General features: G+C 49.2%; 2 protein-coding genes across 3 annotated transcripts in view; one reads left to right on the top strand and one right to left on the bottom strand.

Moving 5' to 3' along the window:
* The window catches only part of NEFL (neurofilament light), a 5,156-nt gene extending 3,775 nt beyond the window's left edge, over nt 1-1,381 (top strand). For both annotated transcript variants that reach the window (XM_027665173.1, XM_027665172.1), the window contains exon 4: nt 780-1,381. In XM_027665173.1, the coding sequence (XP_027520974.1) occupies nt 780-955 (176 nt within the window). In that variant the 3' untranslated portion in view covers nt 956-1,381. The remainder of the gene's footprint in view (nt 1-779) is intronic.
* A 5,386-nt stretch (nt 1,382-6,767) lies between these two features.
* Nucleotides 6,768-11,315, bottom strand: NEFM (neurofilament medium). The gene is given in 4 exon segments (XM_027665169.1): nt 6,768-7,907; nt 7,910-8,462; nt 9,823-9,947; nt 10,231-11,315. Coding segments are annotated over 4 exon segments (2,541 nt in total). The 5' UTR covers nt 11,293-11,315; the 3' UTR covers nt 6,768-7,106.
* Between the last annotated feature and the right edge of the window lie 9,361 nt (nt 11,316-20,676).

Raw genomic sequence — 20,676 nt, 5'->3', positions numbered from 1 at the left:
TCAGGTCCCTCTCTGTTGTCTCTCTCTCTCAGGTCCCTCTCTGTTGTGTCTCTCTCTCAGGTCCCTTTCTTTCATGCCTCACCCTGCTTGTGTGGGATGAAACTCAGAAATCCCAATTATTAATGATTAAACCTCTTCCCTTTTCCCACTTGTGGCAGGATTAAACATTTAAGCAGCAAAGTCTGAACGTTGAGTGCAAGATAAGGTGAAATGTCCAGTGTCAGGCAGGTGATAGGTTCCCAAAAAGCAGATTGATAATGTTCAGGTGGCAGCAAAGCAGCTCTCAGCTAGCAGACACCCTCGAAAAGGAGGAACAAGGACATCCTGAGCTAAATATGAATTCCCAGAGAGCAACCTGGAATAATGGGAACGTCAGCTGGTGTCTGTGGATGGAATTAGTGGGGTCAGGGGGTGGCAGATATTTCATATCTGAAATTCATTGGTTGCCACTAAGCTATTTGAGGCATTTATTAGGATAAAGATGAATTCTAATGATTAATTACATCTAAAGAGCAACAAGATTGCTCCTTGAACCCAAGTTTTTGAATAAAGCTTTAAGCAGTGAGTCCAGAATCGATGTTTTTTTGAGGCCATGATGTTTTATGAAGTGTTTCACTCCTTCTGAAAGGCAGGGTGAGCTGGTTGTGCAGTTTTGTTGCAGCTGGCTGCCAAAATGTGGGGGGTTAGAAGAGGGTGTGCAGGTCCCCTGGCTCCCATTAAATTGGGATTGGTACATTCAGGTGAAATATTTATTTTTTTTTTTTTTTTGTCTTCTAAAGGTGCAAAGGAAGAATCTGAAGAAGCCAAAGAGGGTGAGGAGGAGGAAGGAGAAGGGGAAGAAACAGCAGCTGAAGAAGGGGAGGAGTCTCAGGAAACTGCTGAGGAGGAGAAAGAAGAGAAGGAAGAGAAAGAAGCAGCAGGAAAGGAGGAGAGTGAGGTGAAGAAGAAGGCTTGATTTTTTTTTTTAAAGGCAGCTTTGCTTTCCATCAGGCCAAGAGAATAAACGATTGACTGAGCTAAAATTGCAGTCCCACATATTTATTTCAGTGACCACTGGGGTTTAAAGTTCCTGATTCTGATGTTTCTCTCTGTGCAGAGTCTGAGTTTTTTGCTTGCAGAGCCCCCACTGGCTTGTTCCCCGAGTGCTGCATGGTCTCCACGGGTTCTGTCTTTTCCTGGGGTGATCCAGAACTTTAACATTTAAAAATATGAGGGGGGGAGGAGGGAAGTAAAAAAAAGAAGAAAAAAAAAAAAAGTCCTGGGAATGAAAGTTGCCTTTAACTTGCATTTAAAAACAATTGTGGAAACCTTGGGTGGGTGAAATAATGGAGGCTTCAATAAGTGCAATAAAGCTAAGTCAATAAAGAAATGCTTACATGGAGTGTCTGTGTGTGTGTCTTGTGTCACTGATGCTCTTCAAAGGTTGATAAAGGGGTGTAAAACATTTATTTGAAGTCTGTACGACAGGTTAAGGGGGTGCTTTTTAAATGTCTACACTGATTTTTGTGGTGTCTATTTATTTTCATTGGCTCCCCTCTGGCTTTGTCCGGAGACAAAGGAAATCTATTTTTTATATACAAATTTTTATGGTGTTCTAAAGGCATCTCCCTTTTCAGTATTGAAAGAGCTATAAAGAAGATAACGATGAAGTAAGCACAAATAATTAGTATTTTCTTCCACATCCCCAAGCAAAACAGCAGGAGAAAGAAAAAGGAGCTTGGTCAAACCATTCAGAAATGCAGAAATTCCAGTAACTCCTGTTCAGGGAATTCCAGTGTCATTTCCTAATTTTTCCTTTTCTTTCCTGTTTTTTTTTTTCTGATGCTTTTGAGAACCAAAAGTAAAATAATTTTCAATTTCTTCAACTGAACCTCATTTAAATCTTCCCTTTTTTGCCTTTACCTTCTAAGGGAGGTTTTTCTACTTTTCCTTTCTGCTTCTAATGGAGGTTTTTCCACCTGTGTTTGTGCAGATTTTATTTTCCATCTCCAGGAGAGCAGGGCTGAATTTTTAGGGGAATTTACAGCACCAAGAGCCAGAGACTTTTTGTGATGTTTGCTCAGTGCTTTTAAAAGCTGCTGGTGGGATTGAGGTGCCCTGCTCCCCTTGGGGTGGGATTCCCTCAGCTCAAACAGCAGAATATTGAATTTTGGAGCTGGTTCTTGGGAATTCCCTGCAGTGTTCCAGCAGGAAGGGATGGATGGCAGGGAGAAGGAGGGATGAAGGGAGAAGGTTGAGCTCCTGAGGAGCAAAACAATCCTGAGCAGAGCCCATCCTGAGCAGAGCTCTGCTGAACAGCTTGGAGAGACTCTTTCCAAGGGCCTGGAGTGCCAGGGCACAGGGAATGGCTTCCCACGGCCAGAGGGCAGGGGTAGGTGGGATATTGGGAAGGAATTCCTGGCTGTGAGGGTGAGGAGGCCCTGGCACAGGTTGCCCAGAGAAGCTGTGGCTGCCCCTGGATGCCTGGAAGTGTCCAAGGCCAGGCTGGAGCAACCTGGGCTAGTGGAAGGTGTCCCTGCCCATGGTAGGGGGTGGAATTAAATAATCTTTAAGGTCCCTTCCAACCCAAACCATTCCATGTGCTGCTTTAGATTGGATATTTGAAGACATTTTGGCTGCTCCTGGATCCCTGGAGTGTCCAAGGCCGGGTTGGATGGGGCTTGGAGCACCCTGGGCTGGTGGAATTTGTCCTTGCCCATGGCAGGGATGGGACTGGATGATCTTTAAGGTCCCTCCCAACCCGTTCCACGACATATCCAACCCACTCCTCCATCCTGCCTTTCTCCAAGCACTCTGAGCTTTTTAACTTTCCAACACTTGATTTCTCCTCCTCTCTCCCATTTTGTTTTGCAGATAAACTCCCCCTTCCCTCAGCCCTTCTCATCCCCTTCACTTTTGGGAAGCAAAGCCCCTCCCAGGTGTCCCCAGGGACGCTCAAACCAGCCCATTTGGAGCTCCAGCAGCAAACACACCCCTCCTTGCAGCCTTCCCCAGCCTGATCCCTGCTCCTTATGTTCCTTTGGATGCCCTGCAGCTCAGGGGAGAGGTTTCCCAGCTCTGCAGGAGCCGTGAGTCAGCCGCAGGCAGGAGCTGCAGGCAGGGACGGGCAGCAGTGCCCAGCCAGGCTGGCACCCCCTGTGCCCGGGGGCAGGGCTGGCAGGGAGGCTGCACGAGTGGGTTTGTGTGTCCAGGTGCTCCCAGGGGCTCTGGGATGGATCCTGCTGCCAGTCCTTGCTTTACCTTGGAAAACCAGGAGCCTGCTTTGACGCAATGCAGTAAAAGCTGGCAGAGGGAGGCTCGGGAGAAACTTTAACCCCACTTGCAGCTGCAAGCAAAGCCGGGAGTGTCCTGGAATTTTGGGGGGCAGGCAGGGGCTGGCTCAGGCTGAGATCTCATCCCACAAATGCAGGGAGGTCCTGGATGCTTCCCTGGAGATGCACATACACACCCCCAACCCTAAACTCAGCTGGACAGGGAGAACATCCAGATTCTGGACCTTCTGGGGACTAAATGATGGACAATCCATCATTTGCTGCCTTGCTGGGTCAGGTGAAGGTGGTTGAACCCTGAGCAGAGAAGGAGCAAAGCCCACTTGGGAATGAGGAAAGCACAGACCCCGTTGCCTGGAGAACATTCCAGTGCCTGACTCAGCAGCTCCCTGGCAAATGCACCCTGTCTGTGTTTTGTAACACTTCCCAGCTTGTTTCCACCTGGAACTTAGTTCTGGGACGCTGAAAATCTCTTCCTTGTAGCATCTCCACAACATAGCACAGTCCAAAGATCCTGGTTTGGAGCCCCCCAGCTCCTGAAGTCACAGGGGACTTGATATCCCACCTTAAACAAGACTCGTAAATCTTCACTCCAAATTCCTTTAATTATTGGGTTTTTTCCCTTCACGGACTTTTGTATTATTTAACGAACTTCCCTGCCTGAAAATAATTATTCCCTTCACTGGTTATGTGCAGTCTGAAGGAGTAATTGGTGCAGAACAGGCAAATGACATCCTATTTATGCATCTCTGCCCGGGAATTCTGCTCTCTTTTGAAACTGTTTGATTGCAGATGTCAGTAGACAAAAACCTCTTGGCACCATGAAATATTAATCAGTTCTTAGAGTTTTATAAACATTTAGAAGTGTGTTAACTGCTTGCTTATTTCTCTCAGGATTTGGTGGAAACATTTGCAGTGGGAAATGGATTAAATTCACAAATTTTGTGTGTTAGAGCAGAGGGGGGTGTAACTGGGATATATTCTGGGTGGGAAAGGGGGGAGAAATGAGGATATTGGGATAGATGTCAATGGGTACCTCAGTTTGCCTCCCACCCAGGGGGGTTCCAAGGTGCAAACAGGAGCAAACCAACACAGATCCCAACTCCGGGGTCCCTGGGGTTGTGTCCTACCAGAACTGAGGAGAAAAAAGGGAAAAAGAAGCCTAAAAATGAAACCCAGCCAGGCTGAGATCCCCCCTGCCCCAGGTAACCCACGTTAACAGTGTTGCTGAGCTGCCACCAGCATTTAATTCCCTGTGCAAGGTGACCCTTCTCTATCTCCAGGCTGAAGATTCCCAGTTTTCCATGCTGAACTTTGGGACGTTGTAGCAGATTCTAGAACTCATTTGGGAAGCACATAAACATCATTTTAGCGTAAATATTGGTCTCTGCTTTAGTTTTTGGAGTTTTGTGATGGTGTTCCCTTGGTCAGATCCAAGAGGAAAATAACTTGAATGCTCCCAAACCTTTGGGAATTTTTGTGTTTTACCACTGAAAACAGGGGAGTGTGACTGGGCTGCTTGGCTTCTTATTTTTAAAGATAAAGGTATTTTTGTGTCCTACACACACAGGACTTTCACAAATGAGCTCAGGACGGAGAAGCTGCCATTTAATTTGCTGACTCTGCTTTAATTAATCCTCACTCAGCCCCCAAGCTGGGGAGCCCAGATTTCCACCCTTGACACCAGCAGGAGAAACATTCAGTGCTTTGCTACACAAAGACACTCAGATTTTATTTAAAGGCTTGATCTGCTGTGGACTTTTTATCACTTCTCCAGTGAAGAACATGCAATTAAAAACTACTTGATCTTCAGTTATTGATAAAGAATTGGAAAGCATCAAAATCATAGATTTCTATCAGACCCTCAATTAGTTAAAAATTTGAGGGCAGTCTTTGTCCTGAACCCAGGATTAAGAATTATTTGCATTTCTTTGTTTGTTATGGGAGGTGGGAGCATCATCCATGTTCTTCATTTTCTTTTGGAAATGTAAAATAAACACAATATGAATCCCATAACAACCTATTGGTTCCCAAATTGGTGTCAGGACCTTCCTCTTCTTCCCCTTGTTTTGTTTGTCTCCATTTATTTTCCATTTAGAGAGACTTTAGAGGCTCCTTTGATTGGCTTTGTTCTTAATAAAGCCAACCTGGAAGTGGCAGGAGAAACAGGCCAATACTTAACAGGCCTTTAATTAAAAAATGCTTTGCTTTGAGATTTGATTTTAGAATTTTGTGTTCAGCAGCAGATTGATCTCATTTGGGAGAATTAAGAAGGATGTTCCCACACAATGAGTGCAAGAGGGGGCAAAATAATCAGAAATAACCCCTTTTTGATGGCCTCAGAGTGTCTTGGTTGAGTTTCTTTAATGGGTCTTTGCACATTTAAGTGACAAACTGGTGCCACACCCAGCTGTGGTTCACACAGGGGAAAAAAATCAAGGAATTATTTGGAAATTACCACATCTTTAAGGCTCTTCTTACACCTGGAGATTGGTGTTCAAAGAGGAAAATGATACTTAGAGCAGATTATAACAGTTTTAGACTCAGCCCAAGCAGGATTGATGGCTTAGAGACCTTCCCCTTCCAAGGAAAAGGAGTTGGAAACCCCTCCAGGCACCTCCAGGCCAGACAGAAGAGTTCAAGGGATTCCTCTCTACTCCAAAAAACATGGATTATGGCTTTTAAGTATTTAAACCAGTATTTGTGTTATGTTACAAGAAATTTTCTCCTCGTCATATCCAAGTTCTAAACCTTCCTGAGATCATCAAAGCCCAAGTCATGGAAAAAAAAAAGGAGAACACTAAGGAAAATAATAAAAAAAAAGAGAACACTAAGGAAAATAAAAAAAAAAGAGAACACTAAGGAAAATAATAATAAAAAAGAGAACACTAAGGAAAATAAAAAAAAAAGAGAACACTAAGGAAAATAAAAAAAAAAAAAGAACACTAAGGAAAATAAAAAAAAGAGAGAGAACACTAAGGAAAATAAAAAAAAAAAACTAAGCAGCTTTTCAACCCATCCAACTGCATTCCCAGTCAGGACAGAGCCCCAAACTTCGGGAAGGATTGGAATTTTGGAAAAAAGAGCCACCAGACAAGTCGTGTTCTCAGTATTGACCTTTATTGAGCAAGAACTGCTGTGACTGTTTTACATCAAACAACAAAAGGTTGCGTACTGTGCATGTCAACAAGGTTCTCCCACGAGCAAAAGTCCACCCTAATTGCACCAGTGAGGTAAACATAATTGTTTATAAGTAGCTTTTTTTTATTATTATTATTATTATGAATTTTTTTTTAAGGCTAGGAGAGTTTTTTTTCTGGTTCTCATGAATATTCTACGACTGTTTTCTGCTCAGTTTTCTTCTTCTTTTTTTGGCTCAGTTGGTTCTTTGCATAATACATCTCATAGTCATCCCTCAGATACGTCCCTCCAACAGCTCAGGAGATTCAAAAAAAAAAAAAAAAAGAAAAAAAGAAAAAGCTTCCTTTGCACATTTCATCTCATGCACTATTATTAGCATTATATTTATTTTTTCTTTTTTTTTTTTTTTTTTCTTTTTTGCCCACCCCCAAGCCCCGTGGGGGGAGTACATCCTGAGCCCGCCTGCATGCATCCCCCCCCCCCCATTTTTTTTTTTTCCCCCCTATATTGCACAAAAAAAGTAAAATACTGTGTGTCTGGAGCCTCCATGAGAGAACCCGTTCTGCTTGTTCTGCTTTGAAGCCGTCACTCACATGCATTTGGCAGCTGTCATATGGCTTAACCTTTTGCACCGACCCAAGCTCTTGGATTTGGTTGAGATTTTAGCTATGGTTGGGCTCTTTTTTTTCTTTTTTTTTATTCGGTCTCTTTGATCTCTTTTACCACGGCATGTGAGGTGACTTTCTCCACCTTCTTGGTGGACACCAGTTTCTCCTCGAAGCTCTCCTCGTGCTCCTCCACCTTCTGGGTGACGGTCACCGACTTGGTGACGAACGTGGGCCCGCCGTCCCCTCCTTCCCCTGTGATTTTCTCAACTTTCTTGGTCACCACGACTTTCTCCCCCTTGTCCTCGATGGGACTCACGTCCAGGCCGTTGGTGACGACTCCCTTGTCCTCCTCCTCCTTCTCCTTGGACTCCTCTTCCTTCTTGTCCTCCACCTCCCCGTTCACCGCGATGTCCTCTTTCCTGGACTCCTTCTCGGCCTCGGCGCTGACTTTCGTTACCTTTGTGATGGTGATGGTCTCCTCCACCACAGCCTTGGCATCCTTGACCGGGGAGGGGGCTTTCTCCGGGGAAGGGGCTTTCTCTGGGGTGTGGGGCTTCTCTGGAGAACGGGGCTTCTCTGGGCTCACAGGCTTTTCGGGCGTGCGGGGCTTCTCCGGGCTCGCCGCCTTCTCGGGGGAGCGCGACTTCTCCGGCGTCAGCTTCTCCAGGGCCACTGCCTTCTCCGCCTTCTCCGGGGTGGCAGCTTTCTCTGGGGTGGCAGCTTTCTCCGGGGAGGTTACCTTTGGGGTGGCAGGTTTCTCTGGGGACGCTGCTTTCTCCTCCTCCTTGGCTGCTTTCTCGGCTTTCTCCACTTTTGCTTCTTTCGCCGCTTCCGCGGGTTTTTCCTTCGGGGCGGCCTTGGCCGGCTCTGTTACGGGGGGGTTTGGGGGGGGGATTTAGGGGGTGACTTTGAGGGAGGTGTTTTGCCCTTCTCTGCCTTTGCTGCCACCTCTTCGGCCTTGCCCTTGGCCTCAGCTTCTTCCTCCTCTTCCTCAGCCTCCTCCCCTTCTTCCTTTTCCTCGATTTCTTCTTTTTCGGAACCACCTTCTTCCGCTGCGTCAGATTTTGCAGCTTCTTCTTCCTCCTCTGCTTCCTCTTCCTCCTTCTCTTCTTCCTCAGCTGCTTTCTCAGAGACAGCCTCTTCCTCTGCAGCTGCTTCTTCTGCCTTTTCTTCCTCCTGCTCTTCCTGCTGTGCCTTGGCTGCCATTTCTTCTGCCATGGCTGCCAGGGCATCTTCCATTTCGGACTTTTCGTCCTCCACCTTCGTCTCTTCGATGATTTCTTCTACAAACTTGTGCTGGACCTTCAGCTTTGGCGGTTCAATTTTTGTTTTCTGGATTTTGGTGGATGCTATTGTGACAGATGGTTGTCTGTGTGTGAATATGGGACCGGTAATGCTTCCAGAGAAGGCACTGAATCTTGTCTCTTCACCCTCCAGTAGCTTCCTAAGGGGATCAGGAGGAGAAAAAAAAACAAGAAAATGAGTGTAAAAACCCAACATAAGGGGCAGCTGTTGGAATAACTGTGGCTGCCCCACCCCTGGAAGTGTGTAAGGATAAGTTGGATGGGGCTTGGAGCAACCTGGGCTAATGGAAGGTGTCCCTGCCCTGGCAGGGGGGTGGAATAAGATGGTCTTTGAGATCCCTTCCAACCAAAACCCTTTCATGACTCTCTAACATCTCCCTGCCAGCAGGATGGAGCCAGTTTGCACGTGGAACATGCTGGAACTGGCCAGCACAATCCACAGCTCACAGCCCCAGCCCAGCTTTCCTGGAGCCTGGCAAAAAGCTCCTATTCAGCCACCAGCTTTTAGTTTGGTTTGCACAGTGCAGGGGTAACACCTTCAGGGATCAACTGAAATTCAGCCTTAAAGGTCAAAAAAATTAATGATGGCACAAATCAGCAGAGAGCAGGGCAAGATAACCAACTTTATGGGGTGTATCATGACTTAGGCAAACAGGATTAGACCCAGCCAACAGACCCAAAGCAAATATCGTGGCTGAGCCCCTCAGAGCTGATTAGAGCACACGTCCTGCTTCAGAAATTTGGGTGAATATGAGGACTGGAGACTTTGGTTCAGCTAACTTTGGCAGCAGCCAGCTGTAGACCCTGGTGTCTGTGTGTCTGTCTGAACAACCTCGGGAACTTAAACAGAACTGGAGATGGTTTTTTGTTGTTGTTTTTACTTTTCTTCTGTTCAAATGCACGTTTGTCATCTAAGCCCGTGACCCAGAAAGATCAGCAACTCTCCGATGAGAGCTCTGAAGAGACACAAAGGAGACTAAAAAAACCTGCCAGGTGATGGCAACAGCAAGCAAGATTAGAGCGGGTGCCTCTGAAGGAAAGTTGAGCAAGAAAAGCAAAAGTGTTTGTGACAGGCAGATTAGCACTCCCCGCCTGAAACCATGATCAAGCAAGTGCCCTGTCTCTCCCAGGCGATAAAAGGGAATTCAAGTGACAAGCACGGCTCGCTTGGCATATGCAAAGCAAACAGGAATTAAAAATAAACTCGTCTTTTGCTGCATCTTCTGTTTTTGCAGCCAAGGACAGAATGCGGCACAGGGGTGCCACTGCACTGAGTCACTGCCGTCCTGTGCCCACGGGGCTTGCTGGGAGCTTTGCCACTGATTAGCTGGTCCCTAATGACCTTCTGGGTTCTCACTGCTGCAATAATTTAGTCAAGCTCTAATTTCACTCGTGTTCACTGCAAGCAGATATTTCTCATCTGTGGTAAAGCTTCCCCCAGCCAGCAGCATCTGCAGTGCTATTAATATTCCAGACGTGTCTGCAACGGTCCTACTGTACCTGTATGCAGCAATTTCAATGTCCAGGGCCATCTTGACATTGAGGAGGTCCTGGTATTCCCTCAAGTGACGGGCCATTTCCCACTTCGTTCCTCTGAGCTCGTTTTCCAGCTGGTGAATCGTGTCCTGCAAGGGAGACGCAGAAAACCTCGGTGACACAGGCGTTCGCCTCCCCGCGGGGACCGAGCGGGGCAAAGTTGTCGAAAGGGACTTTTGGAAACTCTCCCCGCCGCTCCGGGAGGCAGGGCCGGGATCGGAGCCGGACCCACCCGCTCCCGCCGCCCTCCCCGGCATCCTCCACCCCCGCTCCCGCATCCCTCGCCGCGGAGCCGGGGCCGCGCACCTCCCGCATCCCTCCCCCCCGCACCCCCGGCGGGCTGGGGACACCCCTGGGCCGCCTCCCCGGTACCTGGTAGGTGGTGAGGTCGTTGTTGTGGCGCTCCTCGATGTCGCTGAGCTGCCGCTCCAGCGACTCCTTGGTGCCGCGCACCGACTCCAGCTCGATGCTCTTGGACTGCAGCTGGCGGCGGTACTCGGCGATCTCCTCCTTGGCGGAGCGGATCGCCTCCTTGTTCTGCTCGGCCGCCTCCGTGAGCTTGGCGTAGCGGCACTTGAACCACTCCTCGGCCTGGTGCATGTTGTGGTCGGACTGGCACTCCAGCTGGGCGCGGATCTCCTTCAGCGCCGTCGTCAGGTCGGTCTTCAGGTAGTCCTTCCTCTCCACGGTGGCGTGGGACGCCTGGAGCTGCGCCAGCAGCTCGGCCACCTCCTCCTCGTGGTTACCCCGCAGGAAGGCCACCTCGTCCTGCAGCGACTGCACCTTCTTGTCCAGCTCCGCCCGCATCAGCGAGGCCTCCTCCATCTCCTTGCGCAGGGCGCGGATCGTCGCCTCCGTCTCGTCGCGCAGCCGCGCCTCATCCTCGAAGCGCTCCCGCAGGCGCTGGATGTCCTCCTCGATGTGCTCCGAGTCCAGCTGGATCTGCGCCTTCTCGTGGCTCACCTGCTCCAGGGCCCCGCGCAGCTCCCGCAGCTCCTGCTCGTAGGCGTCGCTCAGCTGAGCCCGCCCGGCGTGTTTCTGCCGCAGCGCCGCCAGCTCCGCCTCGATCTCCTTGTTCTGCTGCTCCAGGTAATGCACCTTCTCGATGTAGCCGGCGAAGCGGTCGTTGAGCCCCTGCAGCTGCTCCTTCTCGTTGGAGCGGCTCAGCTTGAGCTCGGCCGCGCCGTTGAGCAGCGAGGACTGGCTCACGTCCAGGCTGTCGGCGGAGCTCAGCACGGTGGAGCCGTAGGCGGCCCGCGGGCCCCCGAGGTTGGGGCGCTTGTAGGAGGAGGACACGGTGCTGCCCGAGCCCCGCGACCACGACTGCGAGCGGAAGCCGCTGGACGGGGACGCGCTGGCGCGGCTGTAGGTGGCCCGGGTCTCGGTGACCCGGCGGTACGAGGGGTTGCCCAGGGGCTCCATGGTGTAGCTCATGGTGGGGGCGCTGGGGGCGGCGGTGCGGGGCTGCTCCGGCCGCCGCCGCCCCTTATAAAGCCCGGCCGGGCGGCTGCGGGGCGGCCCCGCACACGTGTGCGGGGGGCGGCTCCCCCCGGCCCGGCCCCGCGCCCGCCCCCCGCCCCGCCCCGGCTCCCCCGGCCCTTCCCATCGCTCGGCCCGGCTCCCCCTGCCCGGCCCCGGACGCCCCCCGATACCCCTTCCCCACTGCCCCTTCCCTCGCTGCCTCCGCTCCCTTCTCCCCCTTCCCCTTTCTCTTTTCCCACGGCTCCTCCCTCCCTACTCCCCCTCCCGTGCTCCCTCTCCCCCCGCTCCCTCCTTTCTCCCCCCTGCTCCCCCCTTTCCCTTTCCCCTGTTCCTCCCTTCTTGCCCTGCTCCCTTTCCCCCCCTTCCCTAGGCCATCACCCTCTTTTTTTCCTTCCTTCCTTTCTTTCCTTCCTTCCTTCCTTCCTTTCCCTCCTCCTCTTCTTTCCTTCCCTCCCTCCTTTCTTTCTTCTTCCCTTTCCTTCCATTCTCCCCTTTCTTTTCTCCCTCTCCTTTCTATTATTTATTCTTGCTTTCCTTGCTTTCCCTTCTGTTCCTTATTTTCCGCCTTCCTTTCATTTCTTTTCCCTCTTTCCCCCCTCTTTTCTCTCTCTTTTCCACCCCCCATCCCCCCCTTCCCGCAGCGGCCGTGGCGGAGCGGAGCGCGGGGGTCGCACAGCAGGGTAGGGCCGGGGGTCGGGGGGCCGGGATTTTGGGATTGGGGGCCGGGATCTGGGATTGGGGACCGGGATCCGGCGGCTGCATCACCACGGACAGCTCCCGCCGGGAGCGCGGAGGGAGGGCGGGGGGACCGCCCTTACCGGGGGGATTTAAGGGGTTCCCTCACTCAGAGGGACCCTCAGATGTGTGGGGAGGGTCCAGCCCCCCCTGTCCCCCCTTCCCCAGGCGGGGTCTGGCGTGTGAAGGTCGCTGGGGGCGGGGGGGAGGCGGCGGCTCTGCGGCACCGGGCGCTCCCCGCGCCGCTTTTTGGGGCTCTGCGGGAGCAACGGGGGGAAGCCCTGGCAGGGCTGGAGCAGCGAGAGTTTGGAAGACACCCCTCAACCCCCCCCCCGGCATCCCAAATCCTTCATATCTTGATTCTTCTCCCCTTCTCCTCCTCGCTCTCTTTCCCTCCCACTCTCGGTTCTAACGCTTGGTGCATTGCTCAGGAATAAATTCGTCTTTGAAACCGTGTTAAAAAAATGATGTTTACACGATCAAATGTACTTTGTATAGGCTGCGTTACCGTGCCTGGCCACCAGCCAGACTCTGAACTCCTCTTGGAGGGATTACAGCTACGGGGGAAATTGTTTAGTAAGCTGCAAAGAGAGAGAGAAAAAAAAAATGGCAACAAAACCAAAAGCCAAAAAACCCCCAAACCTGCTGGTGCTAGAAAAATCCCTGCCACAGCTCCCCTGGCAAAGCAGAGGAGCGCTGAGGGGGGAGAGTTAACTCGTCGGTCGGGAGGTGCTGAAGAGGGTCTGCCTGTGCTCACAGCCTGAATTTTTAGGCAGGTTATCTTAACAGGCAAAATGCTCCTCAACAATCGCCTCGGGACGGGCACACCCGCGATTCCCGGCTGGAGGCGGCTGTGGAGAGTTCGGGAAGTCTGAGGGACAGGGTTAAACTTTGCGAGCACATGGAGCATCGCACCCCTCTGCTGGCTCATTAATATGATGCTGTCATAGGACTGCAGCACTGCAGTCGGAGCAGGACTCGGAATTATCCCTGGATCTGCTGCCTTGGATTTGCAACCAGGGGCAGCTCCAGCCACTGCTCAACCTCTGGAATTTCACATTATAAACACAGGGAAAATGTTTCATTCTAATGAAGCAATCACGGGTTCTAAATCCGCTCCATTCATTTTGCTCCAAGTTTTCTCCACAGGCACAAACCATCCCTTTGGACTTCATTTGGAAGTCAAAACAAAATTACTGCCTATTAGGGCATTGCATTTTGTTTCCTTTTAGGAAAAGGATATGCTATGATCTGGTTTATTAATGGGTTTTTTTTCCCCTGGTAAGTAAAGACTGGGAGGGGGGAACAGATCCATATGGAAAACTTACTGTAGAAGAAAACACACGGATAACAGAGGTGCTTGGGAGCTTTTATTATCCATTTAATCTTCTGAAAACAAGGGAATGGTGTTGAACAGCAAGTAAGGAGGGGCATATGGAACTTGGTAATAAATCTCCCTTTCATTAAAGACCTTGATGTTTTAAATCCATTTACCCAGGATGCAAAATAAATTGTTGCTTTATAATCAAGCAGTGACAGAATTTGACTTATTTATTTAATACTGAGATGCAGCAATACAAACTTTTAGAGGACAACACAAGACCTCTCCTAAAACGTGTGGATCACCTTAAAAAATCGAGATATTTAGAGGAGGGAAAAAGTTTGAATTCACAGAGGAATTTGCAAGCAGAGACAGAAACCCTCCTGAAATAAAACCCATGTTGTTTTAATTGCAAATGGGGAGGTGCAGGTGGACAGGGCTCCTGCTCTGTTATCCTGAAGGTGATCTGAAGGTTAAAATGAGTCAGGGAAATCAGCCTGAAACGTTGCCTTATTTCTCAAGAGATTTTGGAAATGCAGCCCCATATTTCTGCTTCTGGAGAACTTTTTTTTTATTATTTTTTTTACCTGGAAGTTGAAGAAACACTTGGGAGCAAAGAGCAACCTGATGTCTGGGCTTGGAGGCAGGAGAAAGGGAAGGAAAGGGGCAACTCCCCCGGAGTGGGAAAGCAGCAGCATCCCTTTGAATCTTGATTATTCACTATTGACAAACCTGCAGCAAAGAAATGCTACAGGAGGGCGAGACTGAGTCCTGCAGCTTCCTTAAAAAAAAAAAAAAAGGAAAAAAAAAAGGAAGAAAATGCAGGAGGTGGAGTAAGACAACAGCCTGACTGCTTCCAGGGAGAGGAGATAAAATATGGGCAGTGATAATGAATTCACTAGAATAGCTTAAAAAAAAAAAAAGAATCAGATGAAGGGAATAAAGGGGATTTGGGGTGGATTTTTTATGTTTTAGATAGGCAGCAGAATGAAGGCAACTGGGCAGATAACACAAAAATCATTTATCAGCTTAAAGGGTGTTGCTAAGTCACTGCCTGTTTTTAATATAAGCCTGATTTAAGCTTAATCTTAAGCAATTCAAGCCTAAATAGGTCTTAGTGATATCCATGCAAGGAGGGAGAACAGGAATATCAGCAGGAATTTTGTCAGAGTGGGAGAAGAGGCAGGAAATCAGAATTTGGTTCGCTTTTCTGTTCCACACCACGGAGTGATATGAACTGGTGTGACCCTCCAAGGCCCAGAATTTATAGTGATTTATGTCAACTGGAGACCTTGACACCCTCAAACCTCCTTTGGTCACCCTAAATTTCTGATAAATAACGCCCCAGGTAATCAGCTGGTGGAAATTGGGCTCATTCCAGCTGAGTCAAGAGGGCAAGGACAGACATTTGAGCCCAGCTGAGCACAAGTCCTGAGAGTATTTCGAGAGAGACAGCTAAGGGATGAAAACACTGGGATTTATGGATTCAGGGCCTCGTCCTGGGTGGTGTTGGATGCTCCTTGAGAAGGGAGGAAGGCAAAGAATGAGCACAGCAAGCTGCAGGACAGGCTGGTGAGCAGGTCCTGCCCTCCCTGGGAAGCTGAATTTTTAGAGGGATTTATAATTTTTAGAGGGATTTATAATTTTTAGAAAGATTTATATTTTTCCTGTAGGTTTTTTTTTTTTTCCAGGGGCTTGAGATCTGAACTATCAGATTCAGGGGAGGGGGTTAATTATGGATTGTCAGGGTCACTCACTTCATCTGCAGCAGCCCCCGGGGGCACTTGGGGGGTTGGAATAAGCTGATTTTAGGGTCCTTTCCAACCCCAACCATTCTGGGATGCTGCTCAGCCTCTGTCCTGCTGGGAAAGGGGGGCATGTCAGGCTGTTTTGATGTCAAGCCACAGCATAAAACACAAAAAAGTCCTGCTGGGCAAACGCTTGTGCTCTGAAAAATTGATAAGTTCATTTTCTTTCTGCTCCGAGCTGGACCTTCCCGAGGCAGAGCTGCAACACAGTAACATTTCCTAACACATCCCACTTTTTTCAGCATTCCCATTGGGATGGTGGTGGCAATTCAGGGCCTCCAAACAATCACTGCCAGGCACTGGTGTTGTTTGCCTCGTGCAGGAACTCTCTGTGTTGCATTGGAAGGTGAAATATTTCTGAGCATTTGCACTGCAGGGACCAGTGAAAGGAAATTTCTGGCAGATTCCTAAAGATTATCACCCCTGCTTTCACTCCCCTGGATTTATTGGCTGCAGGGGCAGTTCACAGAACCACAGAATCATGGAATGCTTTGGGTGGAAGGGACCACCAACCATCCCAGGTTGCTCCAAGCCCCCTCCAACCCGGCCTTGTCGAACATCCAGACCCAAATTCCCTGCAGTTCCCCTGCCAAGAACAATTTCACAGCTACAGACACACTTCAGTCATTCACTCACTTCAAAGAACTCGACTTTCACCACCCCACCCACGTCTCCCAGCGGTGTTTCCCCTGCAGTTTGAGAGCCCTGCACTGCACACACTGATTTTTACAAGGCCTGTGGGATGTTCTCCTTCGTGGCCTCGGTTCAAAGGGCTTGTGGGAATCCACAGAGCAGCAGGAGATGCTGAATTACCCCACTGAAGGACTTTTAGCCTGGAGTTTGATGGTTAATAATTGAAATATATCCAATAAATGTTTCAGATCCTGCCATAGATTCCTGCAGCTTTCTCTGGTGTTCTGTGGGATAACAGCACAAACCCTTGGCTGAGAGGGAAATTCTGGGACAGATATTCATGTCTCTGATTTTCCACCTATAAATTCCAGCAAAATGTTGAATCCTTGGCCAGCAAAAGCCCTGTCCCTGCCACTGAACTGGACGTGGAACTCTGTCCCCCCACTGCTCCAACTGCTCTTTGAGCAATTAATTATAGGTGTGTGATGGACTTGCTGTGGGAATCACAGCCCATGGAATGCTTTGGGTGGGAAGGGACCTTCAGGATCATTTAATTCCAACCCCCTGCCATGGGCAGGGACACCTCCCACTAGCCCAAGTTGCTCCAGCTCAGCCTTGGACACTTCCAGGGATCCAGGGGCAGCCACAGCTGCTCTGGGAATTCCAGCCCAGCCCCTCACCACACTCCCAGGGAAAAAGTCCTTCCCAATATCCCATCTGAACATGCAGTTACAGGCTCTATTGCCAACCAGAGCAAATGTAGGCATCTCCCTGAAATTCCTGGGTCACCACTAATTTCAACTTTGATTTTAAATTGGGGTTTAATTCTAATTTGAAATTCACTTTCCACTCTCCCCAGAGCTCCCCACCTCCAAAGCTCCACCCTTCCCAGAGCTCTCAGCCCCATTTGCACCACCAGCACTTTGCCTGTCTTTAAATCCACTCTCTCAGGGTCTCTGTCAAGTCCAGAATGTTCTGAACAAGCCTGTCCAGGGAGGAGATAATTGGGAAAAACTGATCCCTAAATATTGAGGTGGTTGCACATAAACCCAGGCAGCTTTTCCTGGTGGGACCTCCCCATCCATGTGCTGCCACTGTGTTAAAAAATGGGAATTTTATCCCAGTAATTCCCCTGACTGCTGGGATGACACCCATATGTGGTACCCAGGGGCAGAGCCAACTGTTCCCAGAGAAGAACTGCATCCCAACATCCCATCTAACAGTTTGAAGCCGAGGGAAAAACAGACTCAGCACCCAAAGGAACTGTGACCCTTCCCAGTGACCCTCCTGGAGCGAAGGCCACGGACAGAGACAGGTATTGGAAAACTTGGGTCCTACCAGAGGAGCCAAAACCTGACACAGCAGAAACCAGCCTGCCTAGAACAGCTTTTTTCTAAATTTATTTTTAAGGCAGAAAGAGTTTGGAGGTGAAGGTTAACGAGGCAGAGGCAGAAGGAAGATCCCACCTCTGAAGGGAAGACACTGAGCCTCAGTTTCCTTTCTTTTATATCATCACCTACAGGCACATAAAGGACCAACCCTGCAAAGGATGAGCTCTGAGCCAAGCCCAGGCACAGCAAAACTCGGGTTTAATTGCCTGGGATGAAAAAAGTGACTTCCTTTCGTTTCATTTCCTTGGTGCTACCTGGTTTTCTCACCGCTCCTTTTTTTGCCACACGTGTTGCCCTGATGTTTCAAACTGAAAATTGCCATCCAGAAAAAATATATATATATCCAGGTCAGGGTAGCAATCTTCTGCTGATAAAGTGATCAAAAATAGCTCTTCCTACCTCGTTTGTAAAGTTCTGTGGGGTTTTTTTTCTCTCCTAGTCTTCCCTTTCTAAAAATATCCCTTTGAAAAGTGGCTGCAATTCTACCTTTTATGACCACTTTTCCTGGAGCTGTACATCCCAGATGACAAGGCTGCCATAGGGCAAAGCTATTTTTAGAGTGCTGCTTCCCAGGGAAAAAAAAAAATGGGGAGAAATTATTGTAGGCTGGAAATTAGGGGGAGTTGGGCACAGGAACAGTGAACTCCGCCCCTGGGTACCACACATGGGGGTCATCCCAGCAGTCAGGGGAATTATTGGGATAAAATTCCCATTTTTTAACACAGTGGTAGCATACAGATGCCAGGAAAACCTGCCTGGGTTTATGTGCAACCACCCCAATATTTAGGGATCAGTTTTTCCCAAATATCTCCTCCCTGGACAGGCTTGTTCAGAACATTCTGGACCTGACAGAGACCCTGAGAGGATGGATTTAAAGACAGGCAAAGTGCTGGTGGTGCAAATGGGGCTGAGAGCTCTGGGAAGGGTGGAGCTTTGGAGGTGGGGAGCTCTGGGGAGAGTGGAAAGTGAATTTCAAATCAAAACTAAGACCCGATTTAAAATCAAAGTTAAAATTAGTGGTACCCCAGGAATTTCAGGGAGATGCCTACATTTGCTCTGGTTGGCAATAGAACCTGTAACTGCATGTTCAGATGGGATATTGGGAAGGACTTTTTCCCTGGGAGTGTGGGGAGGGGCTGGGCTGGAATTGCCAGAGCAGCTGTGGCTGCCCCTGGATCCCTGGAAGTGCCCAAGGCCAGGCTGGAGCAACCTGGGATAGGGGAAGGTGTCCCTGCCCGTGGCAGGGGGTGGCACTGGATGAGCTTTGAAATCCCTTCCCACCCAAAGCGTTCCATGTGCTGATTTAGACTGGATATTTGGAGAAATTTTGGCTGCCCCAGGATCCCTGGAAGTGCCCAAGGACAGGCTGGATGGGGCTGAGAGCACCCTGGGCTGGTGGAAGTTGTCCCTGCCCACGTGGCACTGGATGAGCTTTAAGATCCCTTCCCACCCAAACCATTCCATGAGCTGGTTTAGACTGGATATTTGGAGAAATTTTGGATGCCCCTGGATCCCTGGAAGCATCCAAGGCCGGGCTGGATGAGGCTTGGAGCCCCCTGGGCTGGTGGAAGGTGTCCCTGCCCATGGCAGGGGGTGGAACAAAATGATCTTTAAGGTCCCTCCTGACTCAAACCATTCCATGACTGTGTCATCCAGGAGGATTTCTGCTCCCAGAGCCAGTGCAGGGATGATCTGTGGCAGCCCTCAGTGCTTTGGGAGTGGGCTCAGCTCCTCCAGGTCCGCTGGGGTTCATCTTCCCTGTCACTCTGCTTCCCTTCCCTCCCCTCTCCTCCCAATTCCAGGCTGGACAGGGCTTGGAGCCCCCTGGGCTGGTGGAAGATGTCCTTGCCCATGGCAGGGATGGAAGAAAATGATCTTTAAGTTCCCTCCCGACTCAAACCATCCCATGACTGTGTCATCCAGGAGGATTTCTGCTCCCAACCCCCTGTGGCAGCCCTCAGTGCTTTGGAGGTGGGCTCAGCTCCTCCAGGTCCCCTGGGCTTCATCTCCCCCATCCCTCTCCCTCTGCTTCCCTTCCCTCCCCTCTCCTCCCAATCCCTGGGACATCCCCCTTTCCCTTCCTTCTATTGCCTTGTTTTTCACTGAGGCAGAAGCAATGCACTCCAAAAGGGATGATCCTGACCCCTAAAATAAAAGGCTTGATCCCAGGAACCACGTTCCCCCTACCAGGCTAATTTGTATCTGGGTTAATTGCTCTCATGCTGGATGTTTAATTGATTTGTGTGCAGGAAGACACTGAGAGGCTGCAGCTCAGTGACAGCTCCACAGAACTGCACTGACTCCCTTATTTTTCTTTTTAATTAGTGCAAAAGCAAGAGTGTACCTTGCAAAAGGCTGCTGGGCTCTCAGGGGGATCAGTTATTGTGGAGATGCTGGACATAAAAGAGTTTATTTTTCTGAGCAGAGCTGAGGAGGTTTTTCCAGGTAAGAGAGTTCCACAGAAAATTAAAAAATAAAAGAAGGGGCCATTAAAGTGGTGCTTCTTGGAGGACTCACCTTGTGCTGTGTGGGTGAAAAACCTGACAATTTAATAATATTAATTATCAGTTTGGCCCAAAGAGCTCCAAGGAGCCCGGGCAACCTGATTTATGGAAATCTGAGCTGTGTTTTGGCTGGAATGTCAGCTCAGTTTTTCCAGTCTTATTCTTGTAACATCTAAATAATATTCTGAGTAGAAATAACTATAAACTGATTAGGAGGGAAGCAATAAATACGAATCAAATTCAATCATGCAGGGACTCAGGGGAAGCAAATCAATAATTTTCCTAATGTGTTCTGCAAACTCATGTTCCTGGGGAAAAAAAATCCATGTGGCTTCTCTAAGTCTTGATTAAGCAGGAGCTGGGAGTCTTCCCTTTCATCTCAAGGTCCTCAGCTGGGGTAAAAAAATCAGAAGTTTTGATGTAAATTTAAAAGCAGTGGTGTCAGTTTGTAGTGAGTCAAAGCCAGGAGTGAACAGAACACCCACAGGGGACAGGCTGAGAAAGCCACCCTTCCTGAGGGGATGGAGGAGAAGAGGGAATTGTGAAATTATTCCATAATCTGATTTAAAAATGGGAAAAAAACAAAGGTATTTTTTAAGTGCTTCTATTTTTTTTGTTGTTGTTATTTTAAATCAATGCCCGTTCTGGACACTGGATTATGACCGAGGTGGTCACGAGCCAGGAGCTTGTTTGTCATTTTGGGATGGAAGGAAAGCTCATCAAAAATGTGTTTGTTTTTTTAAATTTGCCAGCATCAAATGTAATTCTGTAACCCTGGAAATGACTGTATTCATTGGAGTCCTGGAGGCTCCTCTTGGCTTTGAGACTCCAGCATTCCTGGTTTTCAAGCCTTTGCCTGGCTGACCCTCCACCACCACGCAGAATTCTTTCTTCTCCCCGCTAAAATGAGGGTGAAAAGGACCCACAGAGAGAATTTCAAGTGG

This window comes from Corapipo altera, unplaced genomic scaffold (assembly GCF_003945725.1).
Source record: "Corapipo altera isolate COAL_440 unplaced genomic scaffold, ASM394572v1 171, whole genome shotgun sequence".
NCBI lineage: Eukaryota > Metazoa > Chordata > Aves > Passeriformes > Pipridae > Corapipo > Corapipo altera.
The sequence above is the reverse complement of the archived record's forward strand: the minus strand, read 5'-3'. Positions and strand labels throughout refer to the sequence as shown.